General features: G+C 46.6%; 1 protein-coding gene across 3 annotated transcripts in view; it reads left to right on the top strand.

The window, feature by feature from the left end:
• CFAP61 (cilia and flagella associated protein 61) overlaps positions 1-26,342 on the top strand; it is a 257,330-nt gene that overhangs the window by 224,261 nt on the left and 6,727 nt on the right. For all 3 annotated transcript variants that reach the window (XM_082431642.1, XM_082431640.1, XM_082431641.1), the window contains one exon: positions 22,772-22,862. In XM_082431642.1, coding sequence (XP_082287768.1) covers positions 22,772-22,862 — 91 coding nt within the window. The remainder of the gene's footprint in view (positions 1-22,771; positions 22,863-26,342) is intronic.

Here is a 26,342-nt window from a genome sequence, read left to right as displayed (position 1 = left end):
ACTGGAGAACAGTGTGGAGAAGTCCCCATGGGCCCGGGGGACAACCAGGCCAGGCCAGGCCAGACAGGAGCACAGAGACAATAACATAAAGGGATCCTGGGGAAAACATAATTATTTTGATTATTTGACATGTGTATGTGGAAAATAATATTGAAGGGCATTTTACATACCTGCTGGAGCATTTTGAAAAAAAACAAACTTGTACTAGATACATTGAAAGCTAAGAAACAAAAACAGGGCCGTCATTATTTCTAAGAAAAGCAAAAAGTTATACAAGAAAGAAATGTAGTTAATATTTGCATTGTTAAAATAACATAATCACAGATACTAATTTAACCAAGAATTGCCATACAAACTGTTTGGAAAGTTTGGGATAGGGAGAACTGGGGGTTTGTGTTTAAAAAGATAAATCCTCATTTACCATAACAAGGAGTGGATAGGTATACTTGAAATTAATAAGTAATAATTTGTATCATGCATATAACCAATCACATTTATATCAGTAATCACTGGAAAAACCAGCTGACGTTCTGTCTGAGGCACTTAGGAGTCTGGCTGCAAGCAGCAGAAACCAACCAAAGCTAGATGTAAGCTAAAAAGGAGAATTCATCGTAAGGATTCATGGTTGTATCTCATAGGAACAAAGGGCTTCGAGATGGCTCCATCTCAGGACGGAGACTACAGTCAGTCAGGAAGGCTGAAGCGGGTAGAAGCCAAGCAGTGGCAGCTGCTTTCTCTCTGCAGGTCGGCTTTCTCGGCTTGCCCCTGCCACAGCCCCAAACCCACAGAGAATAACCAGATGCGTCTCAGTCCCAGCTCCAGGTTTCCCGCAGAGTGACTGGCATGGCTTGGGGGGTGGGCAGCTTCAAATTATTTGGCACTCTTCCTAAAGAGAGATGGGGTCTGTGCCCCCTCCCTTGAATCTGGGTGAGCTTGTGATGGCTTTGACCAGTGGAGTGCAGCAGAAGCGGGGCTGTGTGACTTCGGAGGCTGAGTTATAGAAGGCCCCGTAGTTCCAGCTTCTTTGCTGGAACATTTGCTCTTAGAGTCCTGACCTGTCAGGTAAGAAGTCCAAGCATCCTGAGGCTGCCATGCTGTGAGGAAGCCCAAGCTGTTTGGAAAGACCAAGTAGACACTCCAGCAAGAGTCCCAGCTGAGCCAAGCTTTCAAGTCATCCTAGCACAGGTGCCAGATGTGTAGGTGAAGAAGAGTCCAGATGATTCCAGCCCTGGCCATCAGAGTGGCCCCAAGGCATTTGTCTTCCCATATGAAGTCCCTGCAGTCATGAAGCAGAGCCAAGCCGCCATGAGCGTAATAAAATGGTTTTCCCTCTGTGCCACTAAGTTTGGGGGTGGTTTTTGCACATCAGCATGTAACTAGAAGGCTTAGATCAGATGCCATCTCGGCTCCATGGAATCATGAAGCCACAACATGACTGCTGGGGACCTACCCCCCAAAGAGGTAGGGATGCCAGGAGCAGAGCAGAGCCCAGCAAATTATGACTTGAAAGAAACCCCTCAAGGTGTCCACTCCATTGCCTGTCCTGGTCTCCCGGCAGCCTGTTCCCTACCTAAGCAGAGGTAGATTGACCTCTCTTGAGCCTACTTCTCAGTTCTTGCTCTCCCACCAGTAAAGCTGTGGAAAGAAGGGAAGAGGGAAGAGGTATATGTGACATGGTGACATGGTGCCATTGTAAATGGTATCATTTGTTCCTTCCCCTCCCAGCCCCATGGTGGTCTTCCAGCAGAAACAGTTGCCAAGAAGTGGGGAAGAACCTCAGAGCTCCGGCATCTTCCCTCCATCTCCAGTACAGAGGAGATCATTAGAGGGCCCTCATGTTGCCTAGCAACCGGTGAATGCTGTTTGCTATCATTTCATTAATATGATATGAAAGTGTTTCATAGAAGACATTCATCTTGAATTAATGAAAATCAGATTTGCTAATATGACACAAAATCTGTTCTTGCTTGTGACTTTCTGTACTTAAGTAGCTTATTTATTGAATTAGACTGTGAGTGGTTTTAAGCTTGAGACTGTTAAAGGATCATAATAATGACTTTGTTTTCAATCATATCAGATGGCTGTTAATGATGTGATCACACACCTATAACCCTGTGATCACCAGCCCAGACCAAGCCCCCTCCCCCGAGGTCCAGCCCCAGTGCCAGTTAACTGTCTGCCACCCAACTTCTTACTGTTGAAACCTCAGCTAGGACAGGATTCTGGTTTGAGCTGGTATACTTTCCAGACTATCCACATCTTTCTTTGGAGCTCAGAGAACTGAAGAAGCACCTGTGGCCTAAAGAAGGCTCCAGTGAATAAATAGATCTCATGTCATGTAAGCATGAAAGGAACTACCAGAATCTATTCAGCCATCCTCTTCTTTCTAAAAAACGATAACAAAAAACCTTAAATATACCAGACACTAAACAGAGGATAACACAGACAGTCCCCTACTTTCAAACACAATTTACTCTTGAGAAAACAAGAATGGAGTTGAAATGTGCAAAAGCCAGTAATAGACTAATATCTTATAAGGGGAATTTCCTTTCCATAGAGTCAGAGGGCGATCGCTCAAAGTGTCCTTTAGTACCTTTAGCAGATGAGGCTCTGAATTCAGCACTCAGGAAGGAGTTTGGGGAGCATCAGTGGCTAAGATGTGCACAGGCAAGTGGTATTATAGTCAAATACACAGAGCTGACATCCGTAAGTCAAGGGCAGCCTCTAAAGGCATCCGGAAAGAAAACTTCCAAAAATCTAAACTGCAGCACTCTATTTCTAGAAGTTTTTTTTTTAACAAACCTTTTTTTTCTCTATTTACAAACGTAATATATAATCACTGTATAACCCAAAGGAAACAGGGATATAAAACAGAGAAATGCAAAGAAGAAACCAAAAGTTGTCCGTAAGCAATCACCCAGAGACAACCATGGTACACTTTTTGTTTTGTTTTGTTTTGTTTGTTTGTTTGTTTTAATTTATTTTATTTATTGATTTATTGATTTATTTGGCCGTGTTGGGTCTTCGTTTCTGCGCGAAGGCCTTCTCTAGTTGCGGCGAGCGGGGGCCACTCCTCATCGCGGTGCGCGGGCCTCTCACTGTCGCGGCCTCTCTTGTTGCGGAGCACAGGCTCCAGACACACAGGCTCAGTAGTTGTGGCTCACGGGCCCAGCTGCTCCGCGGCATGTGGGATCCTCCCAGACCAGGGCTCGAACCTGTGTCCCCTGCATTGGCAGGCAGATTCTCAACCACTGTGCCACCAGGGAAACCCCTACATTTTTTGATGTATGTCCTTCCAGGACATTTTATCCTATGAATATATAACTATTTATATATATTTAATAATATTTTCAGTGCTGATTTATAGCTTGCTAATTTGGTTTATCAGGATGGTCTGAACATTTTTTCACTTCTTGGAATATTATTTTAATGGCATGACTTTTCAATGCCTGAAAAGTGTTCTACCATACCAATGTGTCTTCCTTCGTTAATCAGGTTGCTTCCGGCTTTCTGTTTTGATAATTAACACTGCAATAAGCATCCTTAATGATACATCTTTGGGCCCTATCTGTGATTATTTCCATTATAGTTTTTTAAGCATTGCTAATTCGTGTTCACTCAACATATATTTATTGAACACCAGTGTGCTGGGTACTTGGGATATAGCCACCAAAGAGAAAGACAGACGGGCTTCTTTCCTTCACAGTGCTTGAAATTAAGTAGCAAAGATAGAAATGTTTCAATGGAGGTTAAAAAAATTCTACCATCACCCAAATGAGTGTCTGTCCTCCTTCTCAATCCGGCTCCTCTCCCCAGCACAGACCACATCGTAGAGGTGTGAATGTGTGTGTTTCTCAAATATACTGTACATATTTTTCTTCATTTTTCTTTTTTCCATTAATAATGCATATTGAACGTCTTTCCGTGTCAGTACACATAGGTCTCATTCTTTTTCATGGCTTCTTTATATCCCATAGAATGACTAAATCCCAGTTTACTTAGCTATTTTCTTATTAATGAATATTTAGGTTATTTGCTATTTTTTTTTTCTGTTATTGTAAGTAACATTCCCATTTTATCGGCATTAGTGGAATTTCTGGATCGAAAGGTATGCATATTTACTTTTTGATCAAGACATTAGCTTAGGGACTTCCCTGGCAGTCCAGTGGTTAAGACTCCGCCTTCTGATGCAGGGGGTGTGGGTTTGATCCCTGGTCAGGGAGCAAAGATCCCACATGCCTCACGGCCAAAAAACCGAAAAACATGAAACAGAGGCAATATTGTAACAAATTCAATAAAGTCTTTAAAAATGGTCCACATCAAAAAATCTTAAAAAAAAAAGACATTAGCTTAAATTATCCTCAAAAAGGGTTACTCCAATGTATACTCCCCCCAATAGCTATGAGAGGGTGTGTTTCTCCCCACCCTCACCAACTCTGATATAGTCCACGTTTTAATTTTTGTCAATCTGCAGGAGGAAGAAAGAGTAAGAAAACTATTTTGTACTTTCAGCTTGCATTTTCTCAAATTCCTTGTTTCTATCCTTTGCCTATTTTCTATTGATTGACTTTTTCTTTTTGATTTATGTATTTATGATAAAATAGGACTAATAATTCTCATGGTACACATGGCAAATATTTTCCTGTATATCATTTTTTTTTAGTTAATAGACTTTGTTTTTAAGAGCAGGTCTAAGTTTACAGAAAAACTGATGGGCAAGGTCAGCATTCCTACATACCCTCCCCTCCACACACACAGTTTTCCCTGCTATTTATGTCTTGAATTCCTGTGGTATATTTGTTACAATTGATGAATCAATACTGATACTTTATTATTAACTGAAGTCCATAGTTTGCTACAGTTGATTCTTTGTGTTGTACTTTCTGTGGGTTTCTTGACAAACATATAATAAGGTGTCCATCATTATCGTGTCACTACCCTAAAAACCTCCTGTGCTCCACCTGTTCAGCCCTCCCCACCCCATCCCACCGCCACCAAAAAAAAAAAAAAAAAGAAAAGAAAACCCTGGCAACCACTGATCTTTTTACTGCCTCAATAGCTCAATAGTTTGGCCTTTTCCAGATGTCATATACTTGGACTCATACAGTATGGAGCCCTTCAGGTTAGTTTCTTTCACTTAACAATATCCGTGTAAGTTTCTTCCATGTCTTTTCAAAGCTTGATAGCTCATTCCTTTTTATTGATGAATAATATTCTATTGTCTGGATGGACCACAGATTGTTGATCCACTCACCTACTGAAGGACATTTTGGTTGCTTCCAAGTTTTGGCAATTAAGAATAAAGCTGCTGGTAACATTTGTGTGCAGGTTTTTGCGTGGACATAGGTTTTCAACTCATTTGGGTGTAAACCAAGGGGCATGATTTGGGATCCTATGGTAACAATGTTTTTTGTTTTGTAAGAAACCGCCAAACTGTCTTCCAAGGTGGCTGTAGCATTTTGCATTCCCATCAGCAACGAATGAGAGTTCCTGTTGCTCCACATCCTCGCCAGCATTTGGTGTCAGTGTTTGCGATTTTAGCTATTCTCATAGGTGTGTCGTGCTATCTCATTTTTGTTTTAATTTGCATTTCCCTGGTGACAAATGATGTGGAGCATCTTTTTCTATGCTTATTTTCTCTATATATATCTTCTTTTGTGAGGTGTCTGTTAAGATCTTTTGTCCATCTTATAGTTGCGTTGTATGTTCTTTTATTGGTGAGTTTTAAGAGTTCTGGATATTTTGGATATTAGTCCTTTATCAGATATGTGTTTTGCAAAGATTTTCTCCCAAGTCTGTGACTAGTCTTTTCATTCTCTTATATCATTTGTTTATGATTTTTTTCATATAAATGTTTTAATTTTTACCTAATCACATCTTCTTCAGAGCTTCTGAATTTTGTCTCCTACTTAGGAAAATCTCTTCCAACTGACAATTATAAAGTACTCTATTTTATTTTTTCACTTTTGTAGCTTTTTTTCACATTGGCATCTTTAATTCATCTGGAATTTTTTTCATGCTTGTGTATAGTTTAACATGAGACTCTAATTTTACTTTTTCTAAGAAACAACTTTCCCAATAACTTTTAAAATAGTCTATGTTTTTTTTTTCCTATTTAATTGATATGCTACCAATGTCATATACTGAGCTAAATTCTTTCATACAGATGAGTCCATTTCTGGACTTGCTATCCTGTTACATGAAATGTTATTTCATTTCTGTTTCTGGATTCTGCCACACTCTTTTAATTACTATCGCATTATGGTTTGTTTTGATGTCTGTGATGTGCAGTTTTCTTAGCTATTCTTGTACTTTTCCAAATGAATACCATGTCTAATTTCACTAAAAATTCATTTTGGGATTTTAACTGAGTTTTTGAATTTAATTTTTAGGTTAGTTTGGAACATATTTATAAAATTGAATATTACCATTCATATCTTTGTTTGCTGTCTTCAGTTTGGTTGTTTTCTTCTGATAGGTCTCTTCACAGAGCTTGCACATTTGCTTTTAGATTTATTTTAGTATTGTTTATTGTTTTGTTGCTATTGTAAATGGGATCTTTTTATTCTATTACATTTTCTAATTTAAAAAATATTGGTAGATAGGGAAAATATTGGCTTTTGTAAGTTGCTCTAGTCCTGAATTCTTTTTGTTTAAATGTGTTTTAGTAGATTATCTTCATATTTCTAGGTAGATGATTATCAGCTGCCAATAATGACAGCTTTTCTTCTTTCCTTTCCAATAGCTATACTCCCTATTAATTTTTCTTGTTTTATTGACTTCCCTAGAATAACTGGTGTCATATTAAATCATAGTGGAGATAGTTGCCACTATTGTCTTTCTCTTGCCTTTCATGAAAAATAGACAATGACAAGTGATTTTATTTTTTTAAGAGAAACTAAATCAAGGACTTGGAAGTCTAGTCCAATATTTCATAGATTGGGGTCAAATAACATTGATGTACCTTCTCATTATAAGTTTTATTCCCTCAGAAAAATTAAAGTGTCCCCAATGAATATAGATATGCTCCATTTTACATAACGATGTGTCTCCAAAATGGTCGGTGTGGGCTCTCATCTTGATTTTAGTGGACTCTCCTGTGGCTAAGGTCACCTGTTCATATCTTTGGACTGCCATTATCTTAAACTTTGGGTAAGAAAAACATTTTTAGTTTACGTTATAACCAAGACCGTCCCTAAAGAGGAAATGGGTTAACTATCCCAGCTTAGGAAGATAATTTAAGGAAGAAGGGAAATGACCAAATATACTTTATGAGTGAATCACTAAATTTCATCCCAAAATGGAAAGCAGAAGATGCAGGAGCATTTGAATCTCCTGAAGGTCCCTCTTCCCCAGAGTTTCCTACATCTTTCTTCCTGATGGATCAGATCTCTGTGTAGCATGATTCGCTGGGCAGTTGCCAGGGGTGAGGTCAGGTCTCCTCTGCCTGGAGAGAGAGCTCACAGTCTTGGGTGGTCCTCCCACCCTGCTCCCAGGCACCGCCCGTCTTGCCAGAGACCATGCTGAAGCCACATCCGTGGTCCAGCTGACACAAGCAGACCCGACTGGTTTCACTGCTTCTTCACTTTGAGAAGTGAGCAAGCCTGTTTTAAAACCTGGTCTTTAAATAGCCACTTGATATTTTAACTTGCTGGATTAAACCTGCTGAATAATCAAAGCCAGTTTGCTTATGTTGATAGAACCCATGTTACAAAACAATATTCCAAATCGCCTGTGTGCCTGAAACAGCTATCTGTTGATGGTGGTCATGAGGCGAAGCAAAGTGACCCTGACCTTGGGCCCCTGAGCTGGCTACGTTCCAGCTCACACACCACTGTGTTTTCCCGGTGGCTGAGCGCCTCCGAACAAGGCACATCTTCACCTGTGGACCCTCAGCACTTGGCATGGTGCTTGGCACGTAGGGACAGACATCAGATGGACATGTGACTGTCCATCTGTCTGTCTGTCTGTCTCTGAAGGAGTAAACCGCCCTCAGCTCATTTCCTCTGCAACACACCCCTCCCAGTTAAGATTCTCATGGTCTCCTAATTGCAAACCCAGCATAGTTTTTGATCTATGCTTTTTATTTACTCATTCATTCAATCAACATTTATTAAGCACCTGCTGTGTACTATGTGCTGAAGATACGGTTGAGAATAAGACTGAAAAAAGCCAGCCCTTCTGGATTTTATATTCTAGAGAAGGAAGGCAGGCCACAAGCAAGTAAATAAATATGGAAATCAGACCATTTCAAATGGTGCTAAAGGCTACGAAACAAAGTCAAAAAGAAAATATGGCAAAGCAGCACTGGGCCGGAGTCGAGGTGTGTGGGGCAGACTCTGAGCCAGTCCTGGACGCTGAGACACAGCCAGGCCTGCAAGATGTGAGGGAGAGGAGTCCAGAGGGAACAGTGGGTGCAGAGGCCCGTGAGTGCGAGAGGTCTTGGTACGTCTGGGGAACAAAAGCCGTAGCGGAGTGAACGAAGGTCAGAGGACCTACATTGTATAGATCTCTGTAGGCGGAGGTTTGGGCTGAGATGCTTATTTCCACAAAGGAAGGGCAGTAACCTGCTAAATCGCGCTTTAAAGTTCACCGCAGCTGCCACGGAGAATGGACAGTAGCAGCTATTGGGAGGCTCTTGCTGGTTTCCCAGGTGAGAGATGGGGGGTTGGACCAGATGGATGCAGGGTGAAGCATTTGGATTTGAGATGTGTTTTAGCGGCAGGGTGTGCGAGACATGCTCTAAGCTCCGGCAAAACTCCCAACTGCTCACTTGACTCTCAAACTTACCCAGAGAGAACTCGTGGCCCTCCACCTCTGTCGTGGGCACTGCTGGGGCCCACCTCCCCAGCCCTTACTGGTCCAGTGCCCCCATCCTCCCATCCCCCACTCCGCCCCACCCCTCCCCCCCCGGGGGGTGAATGTGGGCTTATAACTCACAGCTGCCCCCTGGAGGTAATGAGCAGGGAGCCACCTTGCCCGGAGCTTCCAGTCTGCCTGGTCCCGAGGAGCCCACGGCCGGTGACAGGCACGGCTTCCAGAAGCCCCTGCCTCAAGGTCCAGCCAACCCTGTGATGCAGTTCACGCCCAGAGCGCCCAGGCATGGGCCAGACTCCAGTTCAGATCCGTTCCCGCTCAGTTCCTAGAGAAAAGGGCCAAGAGGATCCCGATGTTTCCATGTCCAGAGATATGGTTCAGGAAGGAGGACGGGACGTGGGGTTTGGCAGAAGCTAAGAGGAGGGCGTGTTTGCAAAGTGAAGCAGTGGTCACCTGTGTCGTTTCCACGGAGGGGCTGCATCAAGGACAGAGAGCTGGTTGGTGGATTCGGCTTTCATAAGAGCTGCTTCAGAGCAGATGGGGAGGTGGAAATGGCCCAGGAGAGAGTTTATGACCTGAGGAACTGAAGACGCTGCAGCGTCCAATTTGGAGAAGTTTTCTGTGAAGTGGAGAGAGATCTGGGGAATACTTTGCAGGGGGGAAACGGAGTCAGGAGAGGGCTTGTTAAAGAGGGAGGTGGTGAGTCTTGTCTGTAAACAAATAAAAGATGCAAGGGAGAGAGGACAGTGGCAGAGCCGGGACAACTTTCTATCCTAACAGCCGCACGGGCAGGGTGACGGGAGAAAATCAGGTCTCGGGGTGAGAAGACAAGGCAGTGCTTGACCGCTCCTGTTTTCTCAATAAAGCATGAGGCAAGGTCATCGGCTGAGAGCAGAGTAAAGCAGAAAGGGGCGCTGGATGTTTGAGGAGAGAGAAAAAGTCATCTCAGAGAGCAGAAAAGTGTATTCACTCAGGCAGTGTCTGGATGGCCAGGCAACGCTGCGTGCCCGTTAGAATCTGCGAGGATGAATGGGCATGAGAGCCAATCTGGCAGCATGGTCGTGTGGGGTTCCTTCCATCTACGTTCTGCTGCTTGGGTGCAGGAGAGAAGTAGGCAGACAACTGGGTTGAATGAGGGGTGAGAGGGTGTTTGCAGGGGAGGGTCCTGGAGCTTCACCTCTAGGCAGCCGCTGATGGGAGGCACTCTCTCTTCCTTCCCCATCTCAGCCTCCTGGGTCCATTCTGAGAAAGTGAAAAATGGTCCCAGAAGCCAGCAGCGCGGCCATGATACCCGGTGCTCACGGAATGCAGCCGTGATCAGAGCACGCCCCCCGTGACCCGGTCTGAGACGGGACAGGGAGGGGACACAGCGACAAGAACCCTGCGACACCCCTCTTCTGCAAACACGAGTGACCAGGGATGGCTCTGGCCCTGTGTTAATCCTCCCGCCTCCGGGACAGAAACTGTCATGTCATCAGACTGCCCGCCGCTAATACAGACCTGCTGCCCTTCACCTCTACCCTCTGCCCTTCACCTCTACCCTCTGCAAAACCACCGCTCAAGCCCACACCCTGTTCTGGGCCCCTCCCAGCTCCATCTTATCCAGACCCCTGGACTCCCTGCTCCGCTACTGCAGAGCTACACACACTCACTCTGCTTTACCACCTGGGCCCCTGGGTGTGTGCCTGGCGGGGCTCCGCAGGTCCCTCCTACTACACTCCCGGTCACTCGTGACGCTGCTTTGCTCCAGCTCCTCCCTCCGCTCCCCAACCCCACCAGCCCCCACGAGATACTGGTGTTGCCCCGGCTTCTCATCAATCCTCTTGTCATCTCTTTCTTGTGTCTCCATCATTGCCTCCAACCTGGGACGGCTCCTCAGCCCTTTTCTGTCGGGAGCCTTCACTTGTGAAATACACAGGCCAGGTATTTTGTAGAAGTCTACCCATGTGGGTCTGTCTGATGGTTCCTCATTATTCGTTTCGGGCTGTGCCTCCTTGGCAGGACCTGCGGGAGCAATGCTCTGTCCCCCTCTGTGCATCGCGTGCAGATTTGTCCTTCTACTTGTGTTGTTAACTGTGGTCATTTGTAAACTGGAGGATGCAGACTTCTCTGTTTTTACCTTCATAATCAATTAGTGCTACTTTGAGACTATAAATATCCTATTTTCCATCGTCCTTTTCTCCAATTATTTTAGCATTCATAAACAATTCTTGCCTGAAACAACTGTTACTGTGTTGTTTGCCAAAGGGTGCTTTTTGTCTAGCTCCAGCATTCATTCCACATTTATTACTTGGCTTTCGACTGTAAGGAAGAGTTGTCCCTTCTCCTCCGTTTATTTATTTATTCACTTGTCTATATCAGCATGCACTAATTGATTCTTATAGACATGGTCGTATCCATTCCCCTCATTATTGTGCTGTAGGGAAATAAGAACTGGGAATACGTTAGTTGAATTTTAATGCGTGATTTTTGGAAACTACAAACCTGAAAGCATAAAAGTGGCAAAGAAAGTGAAGGAACAGTTTGTAGCTTGTCATCGTCTCTATAAAAGCTTTATCAGTTAAAAAAACATATTAATTAGAAAAACTGTTGTTATGAAAGGTAATTATTTTAAATATGTGCTAATCACAATGATTGTAAACATATATCAAACATGCTGTATATATCCTGTACTGGTGAATGACATTTCTACTAAGCAGTCCTTTAGCATTTAAAGAGCAATTCATCTAACCAGAGGACTTGTGAGGTAGCAAAATATCTTGCTTTCTGGGGTTTGCTAGCTCCTGTGGCCTCGGTCTCACAAAAGGTAATTCCACTGATTCCTTTGTTCCACCCCCCCAAGACTTCTGGGGGGTTATGTGTGCATATATACACTTTTTTTTTTTTCTTTTCCTACAGAAAATAGATAGGGAATGGCCATGGCTGTGAGCATGGCTGAGTGGCTGAGTGGCCTAATGCTAGCCTGTGCTCTCTGCAGCCTAATTAAAGGAAAATGGTTGTGCTTTCTATGAAGAGAGGCACAGAATAGGAGGAGGGGGCACAGGAAGGGAAGCTGAGCACTCAGAGCTTGCCTTTCTCCGCGGAATTAAATGCTAACCTCGCCGCCTCCTCTGAGTCCTGAATGTATAAAACAAATCAATGTAAATAGCTGGACAACTTCCAGGGGCACTAGATTTCTCGTCAAAATTCAATTAATGCAGCCCCTAAGAAACCAGCAACATGCAAGGAAATACCGCAGATGGACTGAAAGGGCAGGTACGTGGGGCTGGATGTCAACTGGTCCCCGGGCTCTGGGCTTAGAGGGTGGCCGGCCAGCTCCCCACTGCAGCCAAAGGTCTGGGCAGGTGATGTCACAACTTCAATGAGAATGGAAAGGTCAACTTAAATAGAAACAAAATTCTTAGCTATATAAAAATCATGCTATTTCTATGAGAAGACTGTTTTGCCCTGGCAAGTCAGGCAAAAAAAGCAGGTCAGAAGATAATCCGGTCCAGCTGGGCGTTGGGGGGGGGGGCCTGTGTCCTCACCCCACTAGTTTCCTCTCTGCTTCTGCATACATCCTACCAAGGGCTGGGTTAACCATTGTGACTGATTGGCTCACTCTTCATAATAAACAGGCAAAAAGAGGGAACTCCACGTAAAACACCTTTTATTTAACTTCCATCAGCTCAGACCAAAATAAGCAACCGAGGCCACAGTTGATTTATTCCCACGTAACTCTCCAGTACACGACAGAACTTCATGAAGGCTTGTTGTGAAGTCCCTCTTACCTTGATCGCAGCTAAAACGAATTGCTACTCTAAAACAGCAGCTACATGAATTTATGCAGACACCCTGGAGTGGAGCAAAAGCAGTCCCCAAGAAGAAGAACTGCAGAATTATGCCAAAGAAAGACTTTCAATTACATGGCAAACAAAAAGTGTTTATTGTAATCATTTATTTGGTCTCTAACTCACACCAGAAAGGGTCTGAGGCAGCTTACACAAAATACATGCAATAGGATAATTAAGAACAACAACAGCAGTAATAATAATAAGAAGAAGAAGAAGAACACAATACACAGGCTCTCCGCCCTGCACCAGGCACACAGCCAGACCTCTCTCCTGCAGTGTCTCCGAGAATTCTGATAGTCATTCTTTGCGGTAAGGACCATCATTATCCCCATTTTACAGCTATGAAGACTGAGGCTGGGAGGTTAAAGCAACCCAGCTCAAGATTACATAAGCTAACAAGTGGCAGAGCTGGGATAAAAAGAAAGGCCATCAGTAAAAGGGCAGCTACGGGCAGGCCAGCAATGCGAAGCTGAGCCCAGGTGGAGAGGCTGTGCCCTCCACAGTGCATGTGCTTCTGCAGTGAACTCGAACACTTAGCTTTGGGTTCCTTCCGGGACAAAGCAAGGAGGGAAATGTGTATCGGTGGCTAGATTTGCAGGGTGCCTGAGAGAAATGTATTCCATTTTCTAAGATGAAGCACAGCTTTTCCTGGGCTAAGTGTCCAGGATTCAGAAAAACAAAAGGTCAGCAGACAGATCTTTCGGAGAATCGTGTAGGAATAGCATTTCTGGAAACCAAGACTCCGGAGGCAGGGCTGGCAGGCAGGCAGGCAGGACTCCCATCCTCAGCGCGATCTGGGCACCGACACAGACTCAGGACAAATGTGCTCTGGGATTCTGTGTTCTTACAGACTCGTGCTTGAGAGATAGCACGGCCTCCCGGCACCTCGGCTCGGGGCTGAGGGTGCATCCACTCACAGGCAAATAAATCACACTGGTTCCAGTGCATCCAGCAGACAGCAGCCTTCACACTCCAAGCCGTTCAAGACTGTCTCTCCTGGCACCTCTGCAGCCAGGCGGGGGCTCCCAGGGTGCCCGGCCGTAGGCAGTGCCAGCTTCTGGTTCCTGGCACACCAGGGTAACTGGCCAAACACCAGCTCTGCAGAGTCATGAGCTCACCAGCAATAAGAGAGAGGTTGCTTACAAGCCAGTCAGAAGATGGTGACTTCTGCCAAAGATCAGAATTTTGCTTTTAGCGCCAGGGCATCGAGAGGCATTTTTCCTTAGAGCAGTAAACATCCTTTATCTGGCGATGCCTGTTGTAGATTGCAACAACAACACTGTAGCCAAATTATATTCAGAGGAGACTTGGTTTTCTGTTATCTAGATCTTGTGCAGGTGACGATTACAACTGATCTCAAATAACTAGTTGGTTTTGCTTTGAAAATCATTCATCTTACCTTTCTAGATCTGCCTCGAAGCAATAAATGAACTAGATAGCGATTCTGGCAAACTTGAGTTGGACAGGAAATAGTCACATCAAACTTCCATTTTGGTCTTCGGGGTTTTTTGTCACAGTGTGTCACGGGGCTGTGTCTGCTCGTGTAATATGTGGCATCCTTGAGTAAATCCACCACCCCAGAAACGTGTAATTTAATTTCCAAGCAAACCTAGGGCTAACTGGAAATGCTTATTTGTTCCTATTCTTATTTTTGAAAACTGTATTGAAATGCATGAATCCACTTTCTTTTATGGGCAGAATAAAATGACCAGAATGCAACCTCACAGTGGGAACACAAATTGTTCTCTCCTCTCCTCTGCATTTAAGCCAACTCAGGCCAGATGGGGATGTGGAAGACACCAGGGCTTTCCCATGGACTTGGAGGTGACTGTCACATACAGAAAGTAGTGTGTGTGTGTGTGTGCGTGTTTCCACAATGCTTACTTTGGGGACAGGTTTAAATCTAAAGATATGTTCTCATTCTGGGAACTTCAACTAAACACACTCTCCCAATTTATGTAGATTTAACTTTAAGAAAAGATTTTTAAGTAGATGTTGTGGAGTCTATTGGGTATCATGGCAGACAATGTCTGTTCTCTCTTTGCTCTTCAGAATCCTGAGTTATAGGATGTTATTTTGTACCTAAAATAAATGACAATGATCCCCAGACTCCCCTGCAGCCAAGGAAGCCATTTGACCAAACTTGCCAGTAAGATATAAATAGAAGTACTGTGTGAGATTTCTAGGAATTGTTCCTAAAATAAAGAATAAGGACCCTTTTTCCATCCAAGAACATATCTATGATGACTGGAGCTCAGCAGCCATTTTGCTCTGTGAGGCCAAGGGCCCTATGGTTAGTGCTGTGATCTGATGTCTATGGAACCACCATGCCAATCCTGGACACCCCACCTAGACTTTCTTTATATGAAAAAAGTACCGCTATGCCTTTTTTTTTTAAATTTTTATTTATTTATTTACTTATGGCTGTGTTGGGTCTTCGTTTCTGTGCGAGGGCTTTCTCTAGTTGCGGCGAGCGGGGGCCACTCTTCATAGCGGTGCGCGGGCCTCTCACTATCGCGGCCTCTCTCGTTGCGGAGCACAGGCTCCAGATGCACAGGCTCAGCAATTGTGGCTCACGGGCCTAGTCGCTCCATGGCATGTGGGATATTCCCAGACCAGGGCTCGAACCCGTGTACCCTGCATTGGCAGGCAGATTCTCAACCACTGCGCCACCAGGGAAGCCCCCGCTATGCCTTTTTAAAGCCAGGGTTATTTTGAATTTTGTAAAAAAACTTCACTCAAACCTAATATTGTCTAATGCAGGGGATACCAAGGAAACTGGGGTGATTCAGAAAGTTGCTAGAAAGGCTCAGGAGATGAGATTTGGTTATGCTGTTGTTCAGAGCTAGAACTGTCAGGTCAAGCAGAATTATGGTTAAGACCCAGTTCAGCCACTCATTAGTTGTGTGACATTGGGTAGGTCACTTAACCTCTCTGAATCTCTTCCCTCACCTGTAAAATGGGCCAGCAAGTCCCACTTTAGAGGATTAGAATTAGGATGAAGTGAGATAATGTACAGAAACTGTTTAACACAGTGTCTGTGAGTTTGTGTCCCCAGCTGACAGCACCTCCACCATCAAAGCGTAATAGAAAACAATGTCCCAGGCAGCAGACAAGGTGCTTTAGGTGGCAGAGCCACACATCTTACTAATGATGGAATCATTTCAATAAGAATAAGAAAAAAGTGTAACTCACACATCAGACCTGCGCTTTCACAGGCATTATTGCTTAGGACAAGGCAATGGAAGTTCTTTCAGTTTTTTTTTAAAAAAGCAAATCAATCTAAAGGATATTTTTGAAATAATTAATAATACAGTCCATGCAAAAATTGATGGGTTCCCAAGGGGCTGAAGTTTGGCAAACACTTGCCCGAGACGGGTGGACATAGAAATGCAGCGACAGAAAGGACGCAGATGGGAGGGCAGCCGCCCCACCCGGTCCTCCGCCCCTCCCCCGGCCCTCCACTCCACCACATCCACCCTTGTGTGTGCACTTTGGGGGTGGGGACCACAGTGCCCAGCGAAGCATCTGCCACCAATGGCTGTGATGGAGTAACAGCAAAGAATCGCCCCCTCGGTCGTCCCCCTCGTTGCCACTTTGCAGCCACTGAGGTCAGCTCTGGCCGACGCCTCAGACAGAGAGGAGGGGAGAGCACGGCGGAGAAGGAACAAGCATTCGCTGAGGGGCGGGTGGAGGCGGCAGAGAACAGAAGCCCAGACCAAAATGGGTGTCGGAGGGAAAGACAGAGGGCTTTGAAAGGCCTCACTGGACCTCTTAGGAAGGATGGACAAATGGACAGAAGGAGGGAAGAAGAAAGGAAGACAGGACGGCATATGTGTTTTGGGCACACGCACTGGCCTGGGGAAGGGGACGGGGGCAGGTGGCTTCAGAGAACATGTTTACACACCTGCTTCAGTTACCAACTCTTCGAGTCAAGTCCCAACAAGGGTCCTCCGGCCCCGTGTCACTTGTGCCAATAGAACAAGATGGAGATGGGCTCGGAGCAGAGGAAAGCTTTCTCCTCTGATCACAGAAGGGAGAGGTGCAAGCTCCTGCCCTAGAGCACAGGCTCTCTGGGACAGGCCTCGGACGGGACAGGGATGGGGATGCGGATGGGGCTGCTTTATAGGCATCTCACCGGCGGGAGGGACGGGGCTCTGGAGGGTGGCGGCGTAGCTGTGCTGCTCCGGCTCCGGGCCCAGAGCTGGGCACAGCCTCTCTGCACACGCCCAGCTCAGCTAGGGTGTCGGTTCTACAGCTGGGAACTCTAATCCAACACGTTAGGTGCGAGGCATCTGCACACAGTTCCCCTCCGGGCAAGTGAAACTAGACTGAGCACAAAAGACGAGTTAGACCTTATCACCCAGATTCCATCTCATTTTCCCATTGGGCTTTGCTGGTGACACCTCCATGTCACCCACATGCCCACCGTGGCCCCATAGGTGAGGGATGCTGGCCGGGCTGGGGGATGGACCACAAGGGACTGCAGGGGCATCTGTCCGTTGAGCTGGTTGCTGCCATAGAACAACGAGGACCCAACGTGGCCAAATCTGACCTTTTAGAGAAAGGCCGAAAATCCAAATGCTGTTCAGGCCAAAGCAAAGACGTCTCTAGGTCACACCTGGCCCCCAGGGCGTCTGTTTGCAACCGGGACGATGGACCCTGTCGCCTGTCACTTCCTTTCTTCTGCATGTGGAGTGTCCACGGGAGGGCCGAGGCCCCCCAGCCACGCTGCAGCCCAAAGGCTGGGGCTTCCTGCTGAGTGTCACCTACTCCCAGGCCTGGCAGGAGGAGAACTTCTGTCCTCCACCACGAGTCTGTGGTGCTGTCAGTACAAGAAAGGGCCTGGACCACGAGAACATCATGCTCCGGGAAGGCCTGTGGGCCCCCCAGCTGCAGGGCCCCCCCACCCCCCAGGAGAAAAAGCAACTCTTGGGTGAGTTTCCAGCTTGAATAAACCTCTGTGCAGGTGTGAGGGGCAGCTAGGGACCCTCTGATCAGGTCCAAAAGCAAAAACTGACTATTATCACACTAAGATAAAATTAGAATGCTTTTCATAAAAAAAAAAAAAAAAAAAAAGATCTTGGAGGGCAAGGTGTGTTTCTTCTCTGCCACGCTCTGCCTTTCCCAACTGTTGTGTAGTTTAGCATTTCCAGTTGAGCCTTGCTCTTCTGAAACTCTCTCTCCTTCCCTACCTGCTGCTGAAGGGCCCTGGCCTTGGGCTTGAGATCCAGGACCTGAATGAACAGCATTTATCCACCTGTCTTTCCCCTTAGACACGTCCTGCTTCTCCCGTGGCCGGCGAGTGCAGCCTCACCGGCGTGTCTTGTCCATTTGCTTTTCTCAGCATCCGGCGTGGCCAGTGGCAGAGCTGGTTACCAGATCCCTACCCCGTTTGTGTGATGGTGTCGAACAACTAGGCCGAATGACCAGACGAGGATGAGCTCTGGAGAAGTCTGATCAATTCCTTAATGACTGCACCACATCGACCAGAATGGTTAATTCAGTTCCACAAGTTGACATTTCTTGGGCCTTCTGAGAAAAGTGTATCATTTGCAAAAGTCATGGAGAATCTAAGTCCCCCCAAATAAACCAGGCCAGCCGTGGCAAAATGAACAGAGACAGTCACGTCTTGGGTCCTATTTGGGTCCTGGAGCGTTTGTGTAAGCTTTTTCTCATGGCTGTTCAGAAATGAATTTCGTGATGCAAACACCCAAGTCTACACAGCCACTTAGAAACCACACGTGGCCGTGCTCTTACCAGAAAGTGTCTCCTGAAGATTGCGGGGCCACCAACTATGGAGGTCTTCCATTTTGAATGTAAACTGGGAAAGAAGTTATTGTTTTCTATTTTTTAAATTCACAGTGTTCACAGAAATATACATTTCCCCAAAGCTCAGCACTAATGCCTACTATCCACAGCACCTGGGGCTGTTAATGCAGACCTGCCCCCCACCCCACCAGCCTTGGCAAGGATTCCAGAAGCCCCTCTCCTTTCTATGAAGAAGGAAAGCAACTAAAGCACCGGAGCCATTCAGTTTGGGGGGAAAACTAGACCTAAAGCTTTTCCTAAAGTAAAACTTCCTTCTAACATCATTATAGCAAAAGGAGATGATCTTCACTTGACTAAATGTTCTCATCCATTGCAAAATGAGTTCTGTTAAATTCAAAGCTCTTCCAATTTTAAGAATGAAGGCTGCCATGTTTCCAGGATGATTTCAAGGAGGCCCACAGGGGTCCATGCCACTCCAAAGCCCCTCTTGCCCACCCTAAACGGGGTCACCGCACCAGCGCAGAAGCTCTCCACAGAGCGGGGGAGAAGCAGGCCCAGGTATCCTCACCTGCGCCTCCAGTCTCCTGAGAACCAGCCTGTGCTGGACGCCGTGGGGACCTGTTGCCCACCATGCGTTAGAGGTCAAGACACTCCCTGGGTCAGCTTTCCCGCACGGTCAGAAGTGTCCCACGCGCTGAAGTGGGTGGAAGCCTTCAGGCCACGAGTTAGCTCCACAGAGGAAGTTTGCACTGGCCGTGGGCATGGATGGCACCGGGGAGGTGCAGACGTGGACACGGGTCCTCTGGGCTGCGCATCAGGCAGGAGGGCCAGGGTGGAAGGTGTCTGGAGGGGCCGGAGGAGGTGAGAGCCTCGGACCCTCCACAGGGAGAAGGCAGCAGAGGGAGCAGCGAGCGGTCTGGGCGCAGCTTTGGAGCCAGGAGAAGGCTGAGCTGGACGCGGCCCCCAACGGGGTGCCCTGACTCTGCCGCCCCCGGTCAGCACCCCCCAGCCCAGAGCTCCAGCCTCCCACCCCGGGCAGAGGGAGGACGCCTGGAAACTCCTCAGCCCACGGCTAGTTCGGAAGGGCAGTTGACTGTGACTTTCCAGGACTCCAGTTCCCATGTGGCTGGGATGGCCAGTCTAACGAAGGCTCAGCCGGGTGCCGCCTGCCACGAAGGTTAAGACAGATGTGCAGAGGCTCCCCTCCCGACAGTGGAGGAGCCCACATGCTCCTTGGTGACGCCCGGCTCCCCGGCGTGGGCGCTAGCATTTCATCACCCCCTTGTAAGCGGCCCCTAGGGCACCACTGAAGCTGCAGTAAGACTGAGAAGGAGCCTTCAGAAGTCAACTGGTTGGCTTAGTTTGAAGGGCATGGCTGTCCCCGGATGAATCCTGGGAATGTGCACAGCCAACAGTTTGCAGAGATTGTGAACTTCTGGACAAGAATCCCCAAACGCTTGACCACAGGAGGCAGTGGCGGGAGAGTGGAAGGAATGAAACTTCAGGTCTCCTGAGTTACTGTCTGCAAACAGCTCGACAGGCTGTGATGAGAATAGCGGGCGTCGAATTTCCAGGTGAGAGGCCGTGAGTCCAAAGCAGCAGAAGAAAGAATCTGCAGGAACCTCGGCTTCCTCTTTGACACCCCAGGCCCTGTGCAGACGGGCATAGCAGATACATTTTCAGAGGATTAAGGCTTCTCCAGCCATCTGTGCTCAGCCTCCTGAGTGGAGGCGATGGGGATGTGGGCACAGACGATGGGCCAGGGCCCAGGGTGGGCTGCACTCATTCTAAGAGAAGTGGGTTTCCCCAGAGCCCCCTCTTGGAAGCACACGATGCAGAGTCACTGATGGTAACACAGAGGCCGGGACTATGAAGGTGCTGGGCCGGGGAAGACACCTGAACAGCACCTGGGTAGTTGGAACAGGGCTGTGCTGGCGCCAGGAAAGCAGAGACAGAGGCTATGCCGCCTAGAAGGCTGTGACTGTAGACCCCGAAACCAAGAGGGTGGAAACTCCTGATGCTGCCATGGAAACACACGTGGGAGGAGGGGGCGTCTGAGCAATGCAGGAAAGATGGCGACAAACATAAAAGCGCCCACTGGTCTCTAACTCAGGCTTCAAGTGGTTTCAAGATTTGCAAGTCCACAATTCCCTGAAGCTTTTCTAGAAGCTGCTGAGACCTAAGAGGCAGGGACCATCCTGGCACAGCTGCACTTGAGTGTCTGGGCTTAGGCATTACTGATGCTTTGGTCCAAGAAGCTACCGTCTGAGGAGATGTGTCAAAACATCACCCCGCTGAGTTGATGCCTCCCAAGGTGGCCAGCTCCGCATCAGTGCCTTTGCTCCAGGAATTAGATGGGCGTTGGATGGGTGTTGGCCTGGGTTTGTTTGGGCCCAGAACCCCAGCCAGAACCCCCATCAACTCCATTCATTCAGAATTCAGCAGCCTTGAGTCACTCACAGCTCTGACAGGTTTCCATGAGTGCCCCCCGGACCCCATCTGCCCTCCCTCCGGGCCTCAGGGCTCAGGCAGACCACCCTTCAAGCCTGGGCTCACCCACGGCTCTCCCCTTGTTCCCGTGAGGCTTGCTCTTTGGTACTACTGCCCATCTTGGGGCACTTTGCAGTGTTTTATCACCTATTTATTTAGCAGAACTTTATTCTATATTAATGAAAGACCAATCAGGGCCAGGCAGTATGGAGTGTATACCGTGCTGTGTGCAGTTCACGCGTTCATTATTCCTTCCTTGGTTCAGTGAACATCTATAGGACGCCTGTTGCACACAGGTGCTGAGCTAGACAGCCGTGGAGCTATTACACGGCACCTGTGAGTGCACTCCTGCCTCCAGGATCATCCTTCCTGCCCATCACCTTCCTAAGCTCAACCCCTACCACCACCACCCCCCGCCCCCTGCCCTGCTTATCTCTACTCCGCCTCCTTGAGGGCCAGGCATATTCCTGCCTCCGGGCCTTTGCACCTGCTGTTCCCGGAAGGCTCTTTCCCCAGACCCCCATGTGGCTCACTCTCTCCCGTCTCTGTCCCTCGGGCTTTACTCACTAAGTCACTGTCTTAGGTGAGAGCCTTGCTCTGTGTCTCCCGTCCTCACTTGATTTATGTTTCCTCCTAAGCAGTTCTCATTCGCGTGCTGAACATGGGCTTATTTATCGCTTGGATATAAGCTCCACGGTGGCAAGGATGCTTGTCTGTGTTGGTCCCTGCTGTTTCCCCAGTACCCAGAACAGTGCTGGTCACAGAATGGGTATGGAGCCCACATCAGTGGAATTAATAGTTGGATGAAAATATGACCTGAGCAACAAAGTAGGTAGTTAAGGATGAAATTAGGTCATATTCTGGTCAGGCGAACAGGTGACAGGTACTGAGCGGTGTAGCTGAGTGCCAGGTTGATTGTACACATGCTTGTCAGTGCCCTGGTCCTTTAATGCCTTGGTGTCCCTGGGGCTCGTTACCTCCTTCCCAAGAATTAACTTGTCTCAGAAAACAGAAGGTGCTCATCTGCACGTGGGCACCGGTTTTTCTTCCCCTGGACACACACGTGACATCCACTAACAGTCCCAGGAACGACAAACTCACATCCAGAGGAGCTCACATCACCCACGTGTCTCTAACCATGAAGGAGCGAAGTTTCCTGTTCCGAGACACTGAGCATTAAGACAAAGTAAGAGTTAAAATACCAGTAAATGTTCCTGGTTCTTCCAAGAATGCATCAAATATTCAGCAATCCCCTGTAAATAAAGGATGGCCATACTGTCTTCCACATAAGAAAGCATATGTTCAAACAGTTTTCAGGGCAAAGTTAGCAAATAGGGCCACGAACAGAACTGCTCTCTGAAGAAAGATTCAATTAGGCGTCCGTGCAGTTGCACGAAGGCCGTGTTGCAACACCGAGGTGGCCTGTTTTTCTGGTCATTATTAATCCAGAAACCTTAATGATGAACAACATTTGTGTTATTGTCTCCCCAAATTTAATTTGTTTATGCAGCAGTTCAGTTAATCCTGCAATCTGTTTTTCTCAAACGAGGGCAGATAATGGAGACACCGTTCTTTACAAGTCTTCAGGCTTTTAAATTCTGATAAAATCAGGGTTCTTCACTGGGTCTTGCCCCAGCTCTGAATTAAACCACTTTAAATGTAATTATGGAAGCTGGCCTTACATCAGGGACATCCATTTACAAAATTGATTGGCCGTGCTGTTCTGCGAGCCATTTCATGAGCAAACGATTGCAAAAGGGCCAGAACCGTAATTTATAAAGGCAAAAAAGCAGGTAAATACTTTATTAGTGGTAATGAGAAAGTTTCCAACTAACTGAACCTTTTTCTTCCCTCACCAGCTACTTCACGGAGCCGTGGTGCATGGCCCTCTTTCACGATCGTTTTATTGATCTCCGGAAAGAGTTACGCCAGATCTTATCCTCCAAGGAGGTAAGAGTGATTAACGGATATGTAGGTTATTCCTTGCAAATTAGAAGCAGTTACAGTTGTTGGTCATTTAGACTTTTCCCTACATTCCCACTTTACGGTTTCACTTTGAAAATCAACTGTCCCTCACAGAAACAAACTACGGAATAGGTAAACATAGATGGTGATATTTCAGGGAATGTGAATTGTTCAAATCTTTTACGCGGGGCAAATTTGTCTTCCCCTTTTACAAGTACCTGTACTTTCATTATCCGCTGACAGCGAGGGCTGAAAGTGCGGTGTGGGTGGTATCTCCTTGCCCTCGAGCACGAAGGCTGCGTTCCTATAGTTTCTGTCTGCATTTGCCAGCTGTTCGCTAACCATTCGTGTGCGGGCGTTGTTCCAAAGGTGTCAGGGGACTCAACAGGTGTCCAAATGCACTCCTTTCATAACCGAAACTTCTTTCTCCAAGCAATGTAGGATTAACTGGAAGTGAGGCTGCACACCCCACAGCCTCCGTACTTGGCAGGAAATTTGACTCTGCCATGTACATAGTAAAATATTCGTGAAACTTTATTTTTTTCAACACCTAGAGTCCTTACCAGAGTTGCAGGGAGTTTACATCTTTGGCCAAACGTCCATTCTAGACTCCTCCTCGATTCGCTCGGACGAGGGCTGGGGCTCAGCTGAGCTTCCGCCTCGTCTGACTGTCTAGACGGGCAGGTTCTGCGTCTCTGTGTCGCCTCCACGTGGGTCCCCGGGGTGTGGGCTGCCACACCGGATGCACAGACGCAGCCCAGGCCCCTCGTTCTAGCCGCTGCACGCCCCACCTCACCGAACCACGCAGGGACCCTCCGAGGTGGGTGGGGGCACTGTTGTCATCGCCTCCACTTCACCCATGAGGAAGCTGAAGCCGAGAGACTTCACGCAACCCCAGGGTCTCCCGCTCCAAAGCCAGGGTTGTCGGCACTGGACCGCAGGGGTGGCGTGGTACCCTCTCCTCATTGCCCCGCCCCTGTTCAGTTTCATCCCTGGGGGGTCCAAGCTGGGAAACTGACGTAATGTTACTAATCTGAAGTAGATTCAGATTGGGAAACATAGGTTTAAAGTTTAAACCAAACTCAATTCTCTTTGGTGCCCACAAAGATAGGAACCAGGCAGGGGAGCGTACCCAAGGGAAGCAGAGGGGCCGACGGCTAAAGGCCCAGGTCAGCCACGGCGAGAGTCATTCAAATTGGAGATGAGAATAGTAATGAGATAGAGATAGAGATTTAGGATGTTACAGGTCAGCCAGGTCCCTGCACTTCATTCGGGGCTGTGAGGAAGTCGGTCCACATTAAAACATGACCCCGACCTGGAAGCCTGGTGCTTACTGAGCTTTGCTCAGCTCCCTCCCTCCTTCCCTCCCAAAACAACCTGCAGCTCACCGCTGCCCCATAAGAAGGAGTCATTAGTATTCTAGCTATTCCATCAAAACTCTATGCCTAAACCTTCTAAACCCCAGATCTGAACTCTTCAGTTAACCTTTTGCACAGAGCCAAGCGGTTTTTGGTGTCAAGTTTAAAACGGAAACTTTTCCTTCATTTTCCCAAGCACACATCCTCAAACGCAATGGTGGCTGCTTCTCATGGCACCCGCTGAGGCTCCCGAAACCTTTTAGGCAGGAGAACATGTTTGCCGTGGGTCAGTCTGCAGTGCATAAACTCGGCCTGGCAGTGGGTCCTGGCAGGAGAGCAGGGAGACTGCAAGTGGCCTTTGCAGAAGATGCTCTAAGGCTTCCGCAACCATCCTTGTGGGTTCTCTACATTTCCAGAAAGGGGAACCTCTGCAAGAAGAGCTTCCACTGGGGGACTGTGCTGACATCCGTCAAGTGTAAAGGCCACGGGAGGTGTGGGGGCCTGTAGTGGTGTCTGCCTGTAGCTCAGATACACACGGAACAGGGACTCAGAGAGCTGGGGGAGGAGAAAGGGAGGGCTTGTGTGCGAGCACGGGCACAGAAGAATGGCCCCAAGGAAGTGCCGGCCACCAAAAGTCAGAGTGACTGTGAGAGGTATGGTGGAGACAGGCCAACAGTGGAAGTGGTAATGAGCTAGAGATAGAGATTAGATAGAGATAGAGATTAGATAGAGATAGAGATAGTCATACAAACAGACATGCAGGAATTTCACTGAGGAGCCTGGTAATAGGAAAACAAAGCAGATAGCCTTCACTACAGAATAACAGTAATTCCTTTTATCAAATATTGAGATGATGTAACCCACTTAATTTCACTTTCTACCTTGTCTTCAGGGAAGTACAGAAGTTCAATCCCATTAACGATGATGTCCCAGCACTCAGTTTATCAATTTTCCCCTCCCTCCACGTGTGGCGAAAGAAATAAATGACTATTATCTAGGACTGTCATCATAAGTCACATGTAGATTTTAAATGTGTATAGGATTTATTTTGAAAACAAGATCATTATAAGACATCTCAAATCCTTTTGTGGAAGTCAAAAGGGGAATGGCTTATAAATCCTCTGGTCATGCATCTAGCCAAAGAGCCACTGACCAAGGTGAAATTCTGTGTAGTCAGAATCATCCTTCAGAAAGATGGATATTGATAGAGTTGGGAAAAAATAGTTTGAAAATAATAGAGACTTTAATATCTCACTTTCAGTAATGGATAGAACCAGGTAGAAGATTAACAAGAAAATAGAGGACTTGAATAGCACTATAAACCAAGCAGACCTAACATTTATGCAGAGCACTCGACCCAACAACAGGAGAATGCATGGTCTTCTCAAGTGCGTGTGGAACATTCTCCAGGACAGGCCACCAAACAAGTGTCAATAAATTTTAAAAGACTTAAACCATACAAAGTATATTCTCCAACCACAATGAAATGAGACTAGAAATCAACTAGAAAGTGAACAACAGATTCTTAAGCAACTTCTTTGGTTTCAAAGAAGAAACCAGATGGGATGTTAGAAGTACTTAGAGACAAATGAGAATGAAAACACAACCGACCAAAATTTATGGGATGCAAAGAGAAAACAGTTTTCAGAGGGAAATTTATAGCTGTAAATGCTTACATTTAAAAAACAGCAAAGCCCTCAAATCAGTAACTTAATTCTACTCCTTAAGGAACTAGAAGAAATAAAACCAAACTAGAAAAAGAAAACCAAACTAAACCCAATGCTAGCAGAAGGAAGGACATAATAAACATTAGAGTGGAGATAAATGAAATAAAGAATTAAAAAAACAGAGAAAACTGATGAAACCAAAAGCTGGTTCTTTTAAAAGTTCAACAAAATAAACCTTTAGCTAGATTAATCAAGAAAAAAAGACTCAAATCCCTAATGAAATGAAAATGGGAACATTTACCAACCTTAAATAATAAAGGTTTAAAAAAGAATATTATGAACAATTGTATGCCAACCAAACAGATAACCTAGATGAAACAGAGAAATTCCTAGAAACACACAAACTACAAAAACTGACTCAAGAAGAAATAGAAAATCTC

This window comes from Balaenoptera physalus, assembly GCF_965194825.1.
Source record: "Balaenoptera physalus genome assembly, chromosome: 16".
Lineage (NCBI taxonomy): Eukaryota > Metazoa > Chordata > Mammalia > Artiodactyla > Balaenopteridae > Balaenoptera > Balaenoptera physalus.
The sequence above is the reverse complement of the archived record's forward strand: the minus strand, read 5'-3'. Positions and strand labels throughout refer to the sequence as shown.